The 16,698-nt window shown below is 32.7% G+C and overlaps 1 protein-coding gene across 7 annotated transcripts in view; it reads left to right on the top strand.

The window, feature by feature from the left end:
- Positions 1-16,698, top strand: part of LOC114328122 (protein phosphatase 1 regulatory subunit 14B) — a 337,565-nt gene that overhangs the window by 153,508 nt on the left and 167,359 nt on the right. Inside the window, exon 2 of one of the 7 annotated variants that reach the window (XM_050648315.1) lies at positions 1,771-1,825. The exons of 5 other annotated variants lie outside the window; for them this stretch is intronic. In XM_050648315.1, coding sequence (XP_050504272.1) covers positions 1,811-1,825 — 15 coding nt within the window. In that variant the 5' untranslated portion in view covers positions 1,771-1,810. Of the gene's footprint in view, positions 1-1,770; positions 1,826-16,698 lie in introns of those variants that run through there. One more of the 7 variants, XM_050648314.1, reaches the window with a different exon arrangement.

Here is a 16,698-nt window from a genome sequence, read left to right as displayed (position 1 = left end):
ATTATCACTATCTTTACCCTATCTACCGCTGCTCTGAAAAGTTCTATAGAACTGCATTTAAATCAGTCCCTTTAATTTTTCAACCTTAACACTTCATTATTCCCTATATTCCTGCCTCCTCTTATTCTTCCCTGTATTATCAGCGTTAGAATTTTTTCATATCACTGTCCCCTCATTACGTGTCCCAGATATTGTAACTTTCTTATTTTTATTGATAATACGATAACACGTATCATCTCAGAACTCTCTAATCAAGCTATCAGTAATAAATAGCTCCCAAAATAACGAAGCAATTGGATGAAGAACTAAATACGTGTAAGGGGTGCAGTTGCACCCCCTGCCCTGTAACAAAGTACATAGCTATACAAGTATAGTTCTATATTTTATATTGGTTAATAGGATGTATAGATTTAGATCCACCCCTGAAATTCCTCAATAGGCCACCAGACAATTAACTAATGCAACAAAAAACATTAAATAAGCATTGACCAGCAAGCTACTCACAGAATTTGCTACAGATGATTAGATGATAGTACTATGTCATCTGTATTGAATCTTACAAAATGAGCTACAAATGATGAAGCTCCATGGCAGAAAGTTCCGCACAGAAACCAAAGAAGAAGAGAGTTAGTCGTTGGAAGTAGCACTGGAGGTGGTACTGAATCAATCAAAGGTCTTCCAAAATATGTGGATCTGGATGACTATGGTCCAATTTCTCATATCGAGTTCAACTCCACTTTAACCTGAACTTCTAGTAAACGTCAGTTTAAAGTCAAAATCGTCTTTCTCAATTCACGTTCAACCGATGGCAGTTTAAACTTGAACGGTGGAATTCGGCCGTTCATAGATTTCAGAACTCAGTTCAGATGATTTCATGGACTACGCATGCGTTGTATTAACACGAAAAGCTGTCATAATATAAATATATTATATTTTATTATATTCAGCCTAACGATAAACGATAACATTATTTTTGTTTTTATAATATTTATTTATAATTATTAAAATGACTATTTGACTATAAATACTTAAATTAACTTTATTCAAAAACAGCATAAAAAGGTAGTTCAAAATGGCGAGTTTTTTACCTTTTGCCATCTATTGGCATTTTTCGAAAGCTGTAGAACGAGCACTGACATGAACGTGCAATGAGAAATGCATTCCAAACAAAACCGAAGATCACCGGTGAACCTGGTTCAACTGAACCATAGATTACCGCAGGTATGAGAAATCGACCCTATATTGCATTGATCCCAGCACTAATGTGACTGCAATGAAAATCTACTGAAACCTATTTCCCAGAAATGCTTTGTGAATAGATATATGGAGGCTCGCTATCCAAATCTGTAGTCATCCTTTAAAGTCTGACTATAAGAAGAAACCTTCAGAAAAGCTATTGATCCAGCAGTCTGGCCTGAAAACACCTGTGTGAACAATTTTTTATACGCACATAGTTTGGCTGACGTCATTCGGAACCATTCACGAAGGTTTCGCAACCAAAAAATTCTTCTATGCCCAGTCTTCTTTGTCCACCAAACTTTCTTTGCATTATAAGCTATAGGAAATCATATCTTAGGATAGTTTGGTTTATTTCATCTAAATTGGGAGATGTTTGTAGATGTGTAGTCAAAATTACATCTGACATTGTCTATGCTTCTTTTATTAAGGAAGTACTAATATGATATTATATAGTATGATAATGAAATTATTTATAATTTTTATTAGATCAGCTCATTGACCTTTTAACACAGATTCTCTTTTTTGTTTCAGGTATGTACTTCTAATTGTGGACGATAAGTACCTACTTCAAATGTACCATAATCTTGTGAGTGACATCGTTTCATATATTTTATAAAATTTCTTAGATAATAAAAAACAGTAAAATCCTTTATAAAAGGTATATTTTAAATCCCTCAAATCACATAACTAGTTTTCGACTGGTTTACCAGTCATCATCAGTGCTTACGGTCACTGAATAGTTTACACTGTAATTTTTATATTGTAATACTGTAAAATTGCAGTGTCGTACGGATTTGATAAATGTCAAAGTCAAAAAATCTCAAAAAGTCAATGCTTGTCAAAAATTTCGTGAGTGTTGAAAAATAAAATAAGAAACTAAACCATATTAAGACCATAATCCATTTTATTCAAAAAAACTTCTTTCTATATTTTCCATTTTGATAAATTTTGTAAAATTTATTTTTATTATTTTGATTTTTTAAATTTAATCAACCTATTCTAGGTACACCACTGGCAACGTCACTTTGACGCAAGTGGTGCGTTTAAACGAAGTAAAAATTTAAAAAATCGGCTCCTAGATAAGCCAGCCTGTAAACTATTCACTGGCCGTAACTGTACATGTACATGCTAACCACCAAGATATTATTTAACAAAAATATGTGGGTCAAAGCCCTGTAAAAGTAGTCCGTCAAGGAAACGTCGGTTTAAAATGCTACATTAAGCGTGGATGTTTAAAATATTTTGCTAATATGTCCCAGGTAACATCTGAGCTATGGATTTGACTAGCTATTAGCAAAAGATAACAAAATATTTTAAACATCCACGCTTAATGTAGCATTTTAAACCGATGTTTCTTCCTTGACGGACTACTTTTATTGGGCATTGACCCACATATTTTTGTTAAATAATATCTTGGTGGTTAGCATGTACATTGCACGTAAGCACTGATGATGACTGGTAAACCAGTCAAAAACTAGTTATGTGATTGTGATGTAGCCCTTTTGAGGGATTTTAAATATGCCTTTTAAAAAGGATTTTACTGTTTTTTGTATTACATGGTATACAGCCAACTACAGGAAAACTTTTTCCTTGTGGATTTCTTAGATATAATGTTGAAGAGCAGTCAATAATCACATGCTTTACAATTTGTTTGTATTTTTGTTATTATTCTTACTATTTTATTTCGTAGTTTATTCGGTCTCGTTGAGTTAGGTTCGCGTTTTTTTACGATTTTTCGTTCAAGCCTTAATAGGTACTTATTCTTCTTAACCGCTTAACGTGCTTACCCGAGTTAACTCGGTTTTAAACTACGTTTCTATTTTCGCTTAACCGAGTTAACTCGTGTTTAAAATATTTGTACGATATATAAGGCGCCTACGCGTTTTAACTCCTCTAGCGCTAAATAACGGTATCCCCACTTGCATGGGCGCCCATACCTATGGGCAGGGGGGGCCGTGGCCCTCCTCCCTAGCTTTTCGGGTGCTTTAAACTATATATGGTTATCCAAAGTATACGAAATGTAATCTGCAACATCTTCACGTCTGCCCCCCCCTAAAAATTTTTATATGGGCACCCGTGCCCACTTGTTTTCTCGTTTCTAATTTTAAACTTTCTACGATCGACTGCCGACTGGGGTGGGATCACGATGAGTAGAATTCTATTTTGCTGACGTTACGTTCTGCCCTGACTGTGACGTACCTTTGTGTGTAACCCCTTGTTTTAGAGTGTATCACACTGTTAGCAATATTTGACATTATTATACTGGAATAATTGTGATTTTCTTCTCTTACTTGTAGTATTTTGTATGTAAAAAGTTACGACCGAGTTAACTCGGGTGAGCGCATGAGGGTATTTGTTATTGTATATTTTTGTAAGAAAATATGCGTTTTTTTACTTTAGATTATATCTAGTGACAATAGTCTTGTTAGTAGTTTATTTTACTGTAATAAAATAAATAGGTAATTTTTTGACGTATTTTTGCAAATAAATGTGTGCGTTAAGCGGTTAAGGTGCAGTCTTCTTTAGAAGGTTGGCGATCATTAAAGATCTCTAGAGACTCTATTAAAAAGTTTGTTAATAACATGTATATGTTCTTCGTTTAGCAACTTAATAGTTCAACAGACATCTCGTCCGGACCAGGCGTCTTTCCGTGTTTCATATTTTTGAGCGCGTATAGTACATCTTCATTTATTGTCATTGGTCCGCCGTCTGGTTCCTCTGATGTTGTTGGACCGAGTCTTTCTTCTTGAAAGAGACCTTCTATACAGGGTGTTTGGTAAAGAATGGGCCATAGCTTAACCTCAGATTTCTGAGGTTAAAATAGGTCGATTTAAGCTAACTCACCTTATTACGAAAATTAATAATAACAGAAATACAGGGTAAAAAAAGTTAAACTTTTATTTTTATTTATTTTTGAATATTTCCTGACAGGTCTGATAGGTCTGGATCCCGCGTATGAACAAAAAGTTGATTAATAGCAAGCTGAAAATTTGTTAATAGCTTAAGGGTGTCTAGTCGGATAAACTTTGATATATGGGAACACTGGAACAGGGGCAGTTTTAATTGTGGAACAGGTTAAATATTTGGAACGGTCAGACCACGAAAACGGCACATTTATTTTGTCCGACAGAATAGACTTAAAAACTCTCCGAATAGAGATTGAATTCTCATGCAAAAATCAGACTGCTATTTATCACCTGTCATAATTCCTGTCATTTGACATATTCTACATGTTCCACTTATTAAAACGCCCATTTGGTGATAAATAACAGTCTGATTTTTGCATGAGAGTTTAATCTCTGTTCGGAGAGTTTCAGTCTGTTCTGTCGGACAAAATACATGTGCCGTTTTCGTGGTCTGACCGTTCCAAATTTTTAACCTGTTCCACAATTAAAACTGCCCCTGTTCCAGTGTTCCCATATATCAAAGTTTGTCCGACTAGACACCCTTAAGCTATTAACAAATTTTCAGCTTGCTATTAATCAACTTTTTTTCATACGCGGGATCCAGACCTATGAGATAACAACACGAAATTTGGTAAGTGGGGGTTTTTTGGGACGAGAAACCTAAATTCCCCACTAAAAATTATATATTACCCAGAGGGCGCCACATACGTCTTTCAGCGCTCATTTAATACATTCAACTTTTTTTATCCCCCACTATATATAATTTTGAGATCAAAACTTTTATTTCTCTGTTATTTTTACTTAAAAAAGGTATACTACTTTTATCTCGCTTAACTCGACCGTTTTCAAGATAAACGCATTTTAAATCTACGATGCAAAATTCAATTTTTTGAATTTCATTGTAGTTACTGAAAACCATTTGACATATTATTGTCATACTTGGCAGCAATTGTAAGTACTGTACACCCTTCTAAATTGTATTAAACAAACATTTCTGGCTACTACCAGAGGCGTACGACGGGGGAAAGAGAAGGGTCAATCATTCACTTTTTCCTGTCGTACGCCTCTGGTAGTAGCCAGAAACGTTTGTTTAATACAATTTAGAAGGGTGTACAGTACTTACAATTGCTGCCAAGTATGACAAGGATATGTCAAATGGTTTTTAGTAACTACAATGAAATGCAAAAAATTGAATTTTGCATCTCGAAAACGGTTGATTTTAGCGAGATGAATGTAGTATATTTTTTTAAGTAAAAATAATAGGGGAATAAAAGTTTTGATCTGAAAATTATGTAGAGTGTGGGATAAAAGAATTGAACGTATTAAATGAGGGCTGAAGGACGTATGTGGCGCCCTCTGGGTAATATATAATTTTTGGTTCGGAATTTAGGTTTCTCGTCCCAAAAAACCCCCACTTACTAAATTTCGTGTTGTTATATCATGCCTGTCAGTAAATATTCAAAAATAAATAAAATAAAAGTTTCATTTTGACACCCTGTATTTCGGTTATTATCAGCTTTCGCACTAAAGTAAGTTAGCTTAAATCGACCTATTTTAACCTCAGGAATCTAAGGTTAAGCTATGGCTCTCTAATCTTGTCGTATGTCAATGTATGTTAAACGAGTGTAATTCTTGTAGATTTTTTAGTTTATAGCATTTCTTATTCAACCAACTTTCTTCTGCTTCCCTTATTTTCTTTTATATTTCTCCGTATATCTTGGCATATCTTGTTTTACAGTTTTAACGATCCTTCTGTTATTTAAGTATTTCGTTGATTATCCAGTCTTTTTTCTTTTTCTTGCTCTTCTTATCGAGTTCATCTTTACTTATTTGTATTCTAGTGTCTTTTAAGTTCTTTCACTGGAAGTTTACATCCTGACCTTTTCTGTTATCAATTGTAGCTGCAGTAGTTCTTGATTTATTCTTTTTTAGTTTCAAGCCTTGATTGAAGAATTTGATAACTTGATTTGAACGTTATACTCAAGAGAGGTACCTCTAGGAATAATTAAAACGATCGAAAACATCTACCAGAGCAACAAAATAAAAGTGGAAGATGAACTAACTGACCCAAGTGAAGCCCCCAATTGGATAGGACAGGGGATTTTTGAGTCCTTTATTGTTCAACCTGATCGTGGACGAAATAATTAAAAAAGTAAGAACTAAGAAAGGATACCAAATGGGAGGAAAACAACTTAAAATAATCTGCTATGCAGACGATGCAATACTAATCTCTCAAAGTGAAGATGATTTGCAACGTATGCTGCGTCAATTTGACATAACCGCCAGAAAATTTAACATATTAATTTCCCCCCAAAAAAAAAGACAACATGCATGGTTATAACAGCAAATCCAATAAAATGTAAATTAGAGCTGGAAGATCAGATGATAGAAAAAGTCATGGAGTTTAAATATCTAGGCATCACTATCTAGCTACGGAAGGCTTGAAACAGAAGTGGAAGATCAAGTGAATAGAGCAAACAGAGTAGTGATGTTGATTATAGTTACTTTCGAGTATTCGTTACAAATCGTTACTTTTGTATAAAGTAATCATTTACAGTATTCGTTACTTTGATTACTTTTGTTACTTTTGTATTTGAGTACCGGTAATCACATCGAGGATCGTATTTCTCAGTAGGTAGGCATTTTGTATAGGTATAGATATAGATCTAGATAAAAATATAGAGTTCTCGCATTCGATCTTTGCTAATGACATACATTACATATTTTACCTCCATTATACCTCCCTCTGTTTGTTTCATCTTCTATCTTCTCCTCACCCTCACAGTGTGAGGCTCTGAGGCTCACACTCTTAAAACGCTTCATGATAACGATAATCGATAACACTCGTAAAATACCGGTCCCGTCCGTTACTCGCTGGGGTAAGATTGGTAGAAAGTAATCAAGTGTACTGGTTGTAGATACAATAGTCGTTACTCGCTCTGATCGTTCTGATACGATTGGTACGAAGTAGTCAGAGTAATCAAAGTAGATACAATAGTCGTTACTCGCTCTGATACGATTGGTACGAAGTAATCAGAGTATTCAAAGTAACGATTTGCCTCTCTGTATAGTAATCACTACTTTCGGTATTCGTAAGTAACGAGTACTTTGTAACGAATAGATACTTTTTCAACATCTCTAAAACAGAGCCGCAGGTTGCCTGGATGACACAATATGGAGAAATAAAAATATCGGAAAATGTCCACAGGAAGACCACAAAAACGATGGAACGACTACTTACTAGAGGCACATTGAAAAAACAGACAGAGTCATGTCTATACAAAAAGAAGAAGAAGAAGATTTGAACGGTCATCTACATACACGTTCCAAGCGGCTACTTCAAAGATTATTTGAATTTTGTCAATTAAAAGTGAACATTGCTAAAGAATACTTACAATAAATAGTACGTTGAAGTACTCGAAATTCGATAAATCTTTACTTTATAATCTATTATTGTCAATGTATCCCTAATCGTGTTGATATTGTTGGGAATTATTGTTATTGTCTAAAAGATTACGAATTATTTTGTCACGTAGCTACGTGAGTTTTAGTAGTATTTATTTAGTAATAAAAATGTCAATAATAAATATTTCATATACAAATGCGTTGGACTTGTAATAATCCACGTTCCTGGGACGCACTACCACCGTTATTTATTGAAGTTATCAGAATTTCAAATTAATTTTTCCATTTTCATATGTAGGTTCATTTTCCCGTAAATGAACGGGAAATACGGCGAAACTACCGTGTAATTTTCAGGGACAACTCCGAATTGCATGAAAATTTGGATTTAGGCTCTACTTACCCTCCACTTCAAAGTTGAAAGTGTGCCTTTGGTTGCTTTTCCTTGGGGGGTGACAGTGACCCCTTCTCGGGGGTGAAAAAATGGATATAAAAATGGAAATAAGTCCGGAAGTGGATAAACTGACTAATTCTAAGCAACTTTCGTTCTATAGAGATTTTTAAGTAAGTCAATAATTTTCGAGTTATTTGCGATTGAAAATGTTTATTTTTCGTCAAAAAAAACACGTTTTTAGGCGGTTTTTCGCAAATAACTCAAAAACTAACTATTTTGTCGAAAAAAATATTCTTAGCAAAAATGTGGCATAGAAAAAAACAAAACGAGATGTGTATTCGGGACGTCTATAAACCCAGCAAAAGCAAAGTTGTAGCTCATGAAAAAAAGTTCTTATTCGTAAAATTCCAATTCGAATATTTCAACGTGAAATAATCAAAAAATTAAGCATGCTTCGGAAAAACCCATTAAAACTTTTTTAAAGTGTTTAAAAAAGCTTTATTTTTATTTTTTATAAGAGTTTTCAGCGTCAAAACTAAGCGAGTTATGCTCAAAATAAAGTTGGCCCCTTTTTTGGTAAAAAAATTGTGAAAATCTCCCCCCATTTAGCACTCCAAATGAAATTAATGGTTACAGCTTTACAAAAAATTTACTTTATTTACGTATTTTTTTATATTAATGAACTGTAAGTTTCATCCGTTTAAAGTGCTTATCTTGCAAAGGGAAAGGGTATCCGTTTTCAGTGCTATAGTTGAGAGGGCTTGAACGAGTCACTGATCACGAGTGTATACAAATTTTGAACAGCCATATCTTAACCAATTTTTGTTTTACAGAAAAACAAAATTGAATTAACATACATATGTATTTATAAAAGCAAAACTTATATTTTTTTACTGTTTGAAATTTTTCGTATCACTAATACTTTTTACGTTCTTTGAAAAAAGAGCATTTTTCCAAAATTTTTAGAAAAATTGTTTTTACTATAAAACCATTTTTTTTTCAAAAATAAGCACTTTGAACCGGTCAAACTTACAGATCGTATAAACAATACACATACATACATATAAAGTAAATGGTAAAGCGGTAACGATTAATTTTCTTTAGGGTGCTCAATTGGGGGAGATTTTGTTTAATTGTTTAATTTTTTGGTTACTTCACGTTGAAATATTCGATTAGGAATTTGACAAATAAAACGTACTGTTCATGAGGCTACAACTTTGCTTTTACTGGATTTATAGGCTTCATTAATACATCATTTTTTTCGTTTTTTTTTATAATCTACATTTTTGCCAAGAACATTTTTTTCTAAAAAATATTTACTTTTTGAGTTATTTGCGAAAAACCACCTGAAAAAGTGTTTTTTTTTTATCAAAAATTAAAAATTTGCAAGCGCAAATAGCTCGAAAACTATTAACTTTCTTAAAAATCTCTATAGAACGAAAGTTGTTCAGAATTAGTCAATTTATTCATTTCCAGACTTATTTTAAACGCGCGTTTTTTCACCCCGAGAAGGGGTGATTGTCACCCCCAAGTAAAAGCAACCAACGGCGTAAGTTCAACTTTGAAGTGGAGGGTAAGTAGAACCTAAATGCAAATTTTCATGCAATTCGGAGTTGACCCTGAAAATTACACTCCAAAACGGTCATTTACTGGGCTAATGGTATTTGCACAAAAGCAATCGACGTCTGGTTCATTAGAGTTGGTATAATTCGAAGTTATATCTTTGGCGCTACTACCCTTGGTCATTTGTAGCTTCAAAATTTTGAGCAGTGTTTTATGCTCGGATATTCCCAAAAGTCTTTCATCCTTCTACGTTAGGGTCCACGTTTCTGTCCCATACGTGAGAACCGGCCTCAGCAGTGTTTTATAAATAATTATTTTAGTTCTTCCCTATCTTTATTGACCCTCCTTAGTCTTCTTCTTCTTTGTGTTCCGTGCTTTTTTTCAAGCGTTGGCTATCGTCGCATTAAACAATCTAATAAAATTTGATATAAATTTGAATTAAAAAAAAGCAACAACATTTTTGTTTAATATTAATATTTTTTGTATTTTGACAACGGCATCCGATTTGGACGTCGAAACGTTAATAAAATATTTTTTTTTAGTAAAATTGTGGCTTATTTCCCATTAAAAATAGTTAATGTGCCTATTGGTTTAGATTCATTTAGTCTAAGAAACGATATAAGGTCGATTTGCACCGATCTGTTTAATTAATAAAAATTATTGGATACGTAATTTAGCATGTTAACAATTACAAAAAAAAACAAGGGTTGCCAGATCTAATCTTGTTCTATTAATAACTATAATCAATTAATAATTAAAAAATAACCTTGTTTTTATAAATTAATAAAAAAAATTTCGACACGGGCAGATAGTATTTCAGATTTTTAGGTCATTCTAAACAAAAAAGATATTTTGTAATTTTTCTCTAAAGTTAATCGTTTTCTAGTTATAAACAATGTAGAACTGAAAAAAGAACGAAAGATGACGATTTTCAAGGCTCAAAAAAATAAGTATAAAACATCATTTTTGAAATTACGAAGTACTTAAATTTACGATTATCGAAACCTGATAGAAAAAGGTTTGAACTTGAATTTATGTACTTGATGATTACAAAAACGATATTTTTTACTTATGTTTTTGGGCCTTGAAAATTATCAACTTTCGTTCTTTTTTCAGTTTTAAATTGTTTATAACTCAAAAACGATCAACTTTAGAGAAAAATTACAAAAGACTTTTTTGGTTTAGAATGATCCAAAAAATCTGATATAATATCTGCCCGGATCGAATTTTTTTTTTCAAATTCATAAAAAAAATGTAATTTTTTAATTATTAATTAATGTTAGAACAAGATTAGATCGGGAAACCCTTGTTTTTTGTAATTGTTAACATGCTAAATTACATATCCAATAATTTTTATCCATTAAACAGAACGGTGCAAATCGACCTTATATCGGATCCTTTACTAATTTGTTATCTTACCACTCCCATGTAGTAAATATTAAGAATACCACAGCAAACAAACAATAAAGACATTAAATATAGATGAGACATCCCTATCTCAAGATAAAAACTATCATAAATATTATGACAAACAATTAGTTATTATCAGTTACTTTATACTGTTTAAAAATATTCAATTGATAAAATAATAGATAGATATGATACTTACTGCACAAACAAGCAAATACCATATAAATATTTAAAGATTTAAGAGAACGAGACTCCATCCACAACCTATTTTTTAGAATAACTTTAACTTTAAAAATAACATTGTCCGTAGAAAAAATCTTTTTACATACTCGAAAAGCTAGTATTTTAACACGAATTTTCAAATAAAAAAATTTGGCCTATGTCAATTTGGGCCAAAGTTAGCCATGTCTTTTTTTAATTCACAGCTAATGTGTTTATAATAATTAAGGAACTTTATTGATGCCATTTTAAAGAATGGGATTTGTATTTTTTTGTTAAAAAATTTGCACAAACATTGTTTCTTCACAGGACTCTCTACGAATATTCAGAAATGTAGTTCAAATGGTAACTAGGGGGAACCTACAAATCCACCGAGTTCAAAACAAGCAATTTCAAACTACTAAAATTTTCCATATCTCCGGATCTACTAAATGGATTTTGATCTTTCTTTTTTTAATTTGTTTGTAATTTCTACGTAAAGTACAAATACGCAATTTGTTTATAAATTTATTAATTAATAAACAGTCTAACTTGTTTTAAATTTTTGAAAAAATAATTTTCTTCCAAAAATCTATTTTTTAATCATAGTATCATTAATAAATCATAGAAAAAGTTAAATTGCACTTTAATAAATAAATTATTTTTAATAAATAATTATTTTATTATTTTATCTATTAAAGTGTACTTGAACTTTTTTTATGATTAATAATGATGTATTATGATTAAAAAAATAGATTTTGGAAAAAAATGATTTTTTCAAAAATTGTTCAAACAAATTAGACTGTTTATTAATTAATAAATGTCCAGAAAAATTGCATATTTGTAATGTATATGTTACAGTTCAAGTTGATTATCCAGTTGGAGTTGACTCCAACTAGTTGGAGTCAACTCTAACGGCTGGTTTCAGTAAAAGTTGATTATAAATATAAAATGAAGATTTATATTCAACATTTACTAGTAAAAGTAGACTCCAACTAGGAAAAGTATACTCTTCCCAATGCCATTTAGTAAAAGTTGTTTCTGATTCACACAAACAGCCGATTCTAGAAATCAAATGTTACTGAATATGTTCAAATTTATTCTGAGCAAAAAAAGGTATTTTGTGATTGTTCTCTAATACTGATTGTTCTCGAGTTATACGCGATTTAAAATTTGAAAAATGCGAAAATAGCCATTTTCAAGGCTTAATAACTTGGTTAAAATTCATTATTATGAAAGTCAGAAAGTGACCAAATCAAAGTTTATAGCCCCCTCCACAAGATCCAGTAGAAATTTTTGTCACTATTTTATTACTAAGCTTTATCTTTAATTATTAACAATGAGCGCTAAGTGCGTATTAGGCGGCCGTCAATGGTGAGTGCTAAAGAGATGCACCATTCCAGCCGTCCAATGGCGAATCTCACTCGCACTCGCGTTGATAATTAAAAATAATATCTTATTAATGAAATAATGACAAAAATTTCTTCAGGATCTTATAGAGGTAGCTTTAATCTTTGATTTTTTTTAGTTTCTGACTTTCATAATATATAATATCGTATGGCATTTTTGCCTTTCGGACAGTTCCGGCGCCAATTACATCTTTAAACCTGTTTCAAGTAACTAGTGTCGATGTACACTAGCCCAGGGGGACCGACGGCTTAACGTGCTCTCCGAGGCACGGTGGGACGGCACGTGTCATTATTGGAAATGAAAATGGTTTGTCTTTAGCAGGGCTCGAACCCACGTGCACTGGCGTATGAGGCCAGCGATTATGCCGTTACTCCACGGCCGCTCGCTCGACTTTCACAATAATTATCTTTAACCGAGTTATTTAACCTCGAAAATGGTTATTTTGGCGTTTTTCAAATTTTAAGTAGCTAATAACTCGACAACAGTCAATTTTAGAGAAAAAAAGGCCCAACGGATCTAAAAAAAATTTGTACGAGTTGAAAAAATTACACACACCGGCAACATTAGCCGAACACCTTAAAAATGGGACATGTTTGATGTCTCGAATTTCCTAAACCTGTTGTCCGATTTAAGTGATTCTTTTAGTAAGTTATAGCCTTATTAGTTAAGAATATCGGTGTAATAATATTGTTGCTAGACAGGTACATGTCATTTTATACCGGATGTTACAATCATACTGTCTTTTTTCTTAAAGTTCGGAACACCCTGTGGAATATTCTAGTATATATAATATTTTAAAATTAAAACTCGATTGTAGGCTTTCTTAACATTTTCTTTTTTGATTCATTTGCTTATGTTGGAAAATAAAAAAGTTATGTGCTTTAACAACTAGCCATGTTTTTTATCAATAAATCCTCATAGTAGGGGGGAAAGTATGCTAAATTTGCAGTTTGTACAGATGTCTCCTATTTAAGATTTTAAAGTAACCCCCCAGCCCAACTCCGTCGGGATCGTGTTTGGTGCCATTCGGTAGATTTTTGAAAAATATTGAATAAGTGTATTTTGCAGTTTTACGATCTGATGTTCATTTCGCGAAATATCGCAGGGTTCGTATTTAAATTTTTTAATTTACCCCCTCCCCTCTCCGTGGGATGTCACGAACCCCCACGGAGGTGGGGTGGGGGATTTAATTTAAAATCCCAAATAGGAGCCCCCAATTTTTATTGCAGATTTGGATTCTTCACGTAAAAATAAGCAACTTTTATTTGACACATTTTTTCTAATTATGGATAGATAGCAATATAATCGGAGAAAAATGATTGTTTCAAATGAAAAATTAAATTAAAAAATGAAAAGTCCCCCACTTTATGGAAAATTTAACTTAACCTTTTTCTGATTTTAGCACATACTCTTCACAATCCAATAGGTTCCCATAAAGCTCGAGTAACTACAAATTTAGTATACTTTCCTCCCCTACTATGAGGATTTATTGATGAAAAACATGGATAGTTGTTAACGCACATAACTTTTTTATTATCACACATAAAGTAAATGAATCAAGAAAAATGTTAAGAAAGCCTAAATCTACAATCGAGTGTTAATTTTAATATTTTACATGTGCTAGAATATTCCGCAGGGTGTTCCAAACTTTAAGAAAAAACACAGCATGATTTGTACACCCGGTATAAAATGATATTTACCTGTCTAGCAAGAATATTATTACAACGATATTCTTAAATAATAAGGCTATAACATACTAAAAGAATCATCCAAATCGGATCAGTAGTTTAGGAAACTCGAGACATCAAACATGTCCCATTTTTAAGGTGTTCGGCTAATTTTGCCGGTGTGTGTATTTTTGCGAATTTGTTTAAAATCTTTGTTTATCGCCAAACGTCACTAAAATCATTCATTATTGTACTCATTTGCCCTCATTTTCGACAGTAAAGTAACACTTTGTTGTATTGAAAGAAGAATGTTACTTTACCTGCCGCGATAATTAATCAAATTAACCGAGATTTAATGTAAGTGGTCAATGGCAGCAATCGATTATTTATTTGAGTGAAATTAAAATTTATTTACTTTAATTATTAAAAATATTGTACAAAATTTATCTTATTATTGATAAAATTTATGTCAAAAAGTAAAATTCTGTAGTGTTTCGCATATATATTCATACAAAATAAATCAAAACTTTACAGATTTAGTAATTAGGTAGGTATACAATATTGATAAAACTATCGATTAAACATCAAAACCGGCCATCATGCAAAAGTCATATGTGATTACTGTCATTACTGTCATAGGAATTTTTTATTTCGTCTAAAATTAAAAAAAATTTCTCAAAGTTGTAAGTAAGTGTTAATGTTTTTTATGATTGACGATACAATTTTGTACGCACCACCTCAATACTCTTTATCGAACGCGTCTGTTCCTCTGCTCGTAATATCAGACTCGTTCGATAAAGTGTCACTTTACTGACTGACTTTACTGAAATTGGTTAAACAATTTTTCGACCGCGGCACCGCGTGACACCCTGTGTATTTGTTATACGGATTGTCATACGGATGTATTTCTTTGAGTAAGTTTGTGCAAAAAATCGAATCAGAATAATTTACCTAACGGGGGCGACGTTACAGACTATACTAATAAGTAGTTGAAACGGTCAAAACAAAGAAACGTACACTCATTAAAAATGCACTTGAGATTCTCGTATAATCAACATTTACTGAATCGATCCAGGAAGAGTCAACTCCAACTAGTAAAAGTTGATTTAAATTTGTAAAATCAACTTTTACTGCTCGTTTCAGTTGGAGTTGACTCCAACTAGTTGGAGTCAACTCTAACTGAGAATCAACTTGAACTGTAACATATACAAAAAATACATACAAATTAAAACAAGAAAGATCAAAATCCATTCAGTAGATCACGAGATATAGAAAATAAAGTTTTAAGTTGCATTTTTAGTTTTTGAACTCGTGGATTTATAGGCTCCCAGCTCCCCCTTCACTTACCAACACTAGTCACCATTTAAACTACATTTTTGAAAATTCGTGTAAAAGACCAGATTTTTGAATATGTAAAAAGATTTTTTTTACGCACAATATTTTTAAAGTTAAACTCACTACTGGAGTAGTGAGTTAAACTAAGGTCAAAAACAGACAAACCACTCTGCACTGCAGCGCTACTCTGTGGATCCACAAAGTAGCTTCCGATGATTAGGCGGCACTCATAGTGGAAGCGGGTTCCGCTTACGGGCAAATCGCGCGAATCTGAGCGGTTGTCGCGCGCGGGAATGGTAACACAGTGAAGACGGGTAAAAGCGAGAGAAATCGTTCAAATTTGTCAGTGGTTGCGTCTATAACTTACAGCAAAATTTCGTCTTCTGATGACGATATGATTGCTTTTGATTCTGTTTTGACTAAACTGAAAAGAAAAAAAGTTGGTATACATTTTCTTAATCGCGAAAAAATAATTTATGGAGAATATCATCATCTACAGTGGAACCCCGATAAGTCGGCCCCCGATAACCCGGAAGTCCATCAGACAAAAATTTAACAAATAAACAATTTAACAATTTTATCAAATAAAAATGTATGTAGGCCAAATAATATTTCAGAGATAATGTGTATTTGTGTAATTTGAACACATAAGTACAATAGTAAAAATGATTCATGCACACGGCGGCAGCCAGAGCGACCGTCTCAGCTTATCGGAAAGAACAGACACCTATCTGTATTCCTTTTTCTTTATTTATGTCAAACTGTCTTAGCATTGTTTAAAAAAGACGTGACTATTTAAAAATTCTTGTATTGTGTGTAGTACAGCCTATTAATCACTTCCGTTCTGTAATGTAATCGTGCTTCAGATTGTGTTTGCTTTGTCTACGTAATGGTAACAAAACGTAAAAATGTTGCAGTGACAATGGAAAAGAAACTAGAAACATTAGGTAGGATTGATAAAGACGAATCTTTAAAACAAATTTATTGCAGCATCATAATATGATATTATGCTACCATAGGTCTGGATCCCGCGTATGAAAAAAAAGTTGATTAATAGCAAGCTAAAAATTTATTAATAGCTTAAGGGTGTCTAGTCGGATAAACTTTGATATATGAGAACACTGGAACAGGGGCAGTTTTAATTGTGGAACAGGTCAAAAATTTGGAACGGTCA

This window comes from Diabrotica virgifera, chromosome 4 (genome assembly GCF_917563875.1).
Source record: "Diabrotica virgifera virgifera chromosome 4, PGI_DIABVI_V3a".
Taxonomy (NCBI): domain Eukaryota; kingdom Metazoa; phylum Arthropoda; class Insecta; order Coleoptera; family Chrysomelidae; genus Diabrotica; species Diabrotica virgifera.
This window is presented reverse-complemented; position numbering and strand designations above follow the sequence as displayed.